The sequence below is a fragment of the Triticum dicoccoides genome, unplaced genomic scaffold (assembly GCF_002162155.2).
Source record: "Triticum dicoccoides isolate Atlit2015 ecotype Zavitan unplaced genomic scaffold, WEW_v2.0 scaffold164820, whole genome shotgun sequence".
In the NCBI taxonomy this organism is placed as follows: domain Eukaryota; kingdom Viridiplantae; phylum Streptophyta; class Magnoliopsida; order Poales; family Poaceae; genus Triticum; species Triticum dicoccoides.
In genome coordinates, this window is record NW_021217981.1 from 1 (window position 1) to 1,926 (window position 1,926).

At 51.7% G+C, this 1,926-nt stretch overlaps 1 protein-coding gene across 1 annotated transcript; it reads right to left on the reverse strand.

Annotated features, from left to right (window-relative positions):
- Positions 1-10: 10 nt before the first annotated feature.
- LOC119344332 (putative disease resistance RPP13-like protein 2) lies at positions 11-1,114 on the reverse strand (the record flags this gene model as incomplete). Its single annotated transcript, XM_037614811.1, has 2 exons — positions 1,022-1,114; positions 11-947 (listed from the first exon to the last, which is right to left on the reverse strand). A coding segment is annotated over exon 2 (836 nt), but the record flags the coding sequence as incomplete, so codon positions are not given.
- Positions 1,115-1,926: the final 812 nt, after the last annotated feature.

The following is a 1,926-nucleotide window of genomic DNA, read 5'->3' on the forward strand; positions in this document are numbered from 1 at the left end:
TGCATTAAACACACGGACTAAATCACTTTGATCCATCTTCTCCATCTTGGCCAAAACATTAGCCCCGACACTTGTTTCTTGTTCAGGCTTTCCAAGCTCCTCAAGGGAGTTTTCATAAGATTGCCTTACCAAGCTCGAGAGGAACTCTTGCGGATTGAAAGGATGCATCAACCTAATCCAAGCACGGAATCCAAACCTTTTCAATACCTTTGGGTCATCATAAAGCTCTTGGATGACGGACGTCTTCCCGAGATCACCACTAGTGCCCCACATGGCGATCACCCTAAGGTCCACATAATTGCTGGTAATCAGCTGGTGGAGGTCTGCCTCTGATGATTTTTCGTGCTCCAAGGCGGCAAGTCTTGCTTCGTTGATGCCAAACAGTGTTGCAGTGGCATTGCTGACCTGCTCCTCTGCCGCGGTAGGCTTAGAGGCTGAACTCTCCTTGATGAGGCGATAGCGCAGATTCCTGTTGCTCACATCCTCCACCTCGGCCCTCAGCTCCTTCACCTCATTGGCAATGCGGCGTCGATCACCTGGGTTGCGGGGGATGCAGCCCAAGAATGGTTTTTTCTCCGAGTGGAGGCCGAAATCCATGAGGCTATCCTCCACCTTATAGGCCAGGACCCCAATCTGTTTCACCCAGGTGGTGAGCACCTTATTGTGGCTTTGCTCCTCATCGGCCGTCATCAGGAACGACTGCATCATCTGCAGCTCGTCCTTGATGAAGTTCACATCGCGCTCGACACCGAGCTGCAGCGCGATTTCCTCTGCCGCCTTGGACTTTGCATAGCCCAGAGCACCTTCGAGCACAGCCTTGCCCAAGCTAATCGCCGTCGCCTCCATGCTTCTCGTTGCTTTCTTGCTGTGATATGAGGTTTTGGTGTTAATGCTAGTTCGGGAGATATTGGTCCCTGCCAATATCCTTTTGGTTTCCCTGCAGAATACTGTCAACTTAGCCTTTGATCAAACTACACTTTAGGTTTCATTGTAGTACGAGAGAGAGCATCTGATGCTTTACCAAAAGCAGCAAGGAGGTAAGATATGGAGCTGGTGGATCAATGATCCTTGCAGGCCAAGGCAAGGCAGCTACTTTTGTCCAAAACTGCACGTCATTTATTCCACTTTTCTAGCCAAGGTTGTATTGCTCCCAATTACCAATTAACCGCTGCAACTCCCATATGCTTAATTAAGAAAACAAGTGGTCAGTTTGTTTCAAATTAGTCCAGTTAACTTATGATGCACAACAAGCTCATTCTAATTGTAGGGTAGGCAAATTCATATCGTTCAATGTAGCACCAAAATGACGATTTATGAGGAATATGAGGAGTTGAAAAGTTGTTTCTTCCAAAGTATAGCAGGAAACGACACCAGGTGCTGAACAGAACAAGAAGTAGCTTTTTCTTGGGGGTGGTTTGGTTAGAAGAGTAGCAGCTAGCATCCGATTCTAGCTGTAATGTATATGTGGAAAGCAATGAATAATACTTTAATTCCATTCGACCTCCAAGCAATGAATAATACCTCCACCTCATTATATATATATGTGATAGGCCACCCCTAGAGGGTTGTGCCGGTTCCCCCCAAAGCCTATTGTCTTACATGGTATCACGCTAGGTTACGTCCGCTTCCGCCTAAAAACCCTAAACCGCCGCCGCCGCCGCCGCCGCCACCGCCGCCGCCGCCGCGCCCGCCGTCGCCGTCGCCCGACTGCTATGACGTCCGCCGCTGCGTCCGGCTCCACCGCCACCGGTTTTCTGCCGGCCTCCCTCGCGGCACTTCTCTCGAGGCCGCTGGATGCCGCCTCCCTTCAGGCGCCGATCGGGACACGGAGCGTCGGCTCCCTCTTCGCGCTCCCGCCGGCTGCTACTTCGCCCGGGCAGGCGCTTGTGGCCCACACCGCCGCCGCCCCGTCAACCGCGGCTGTCG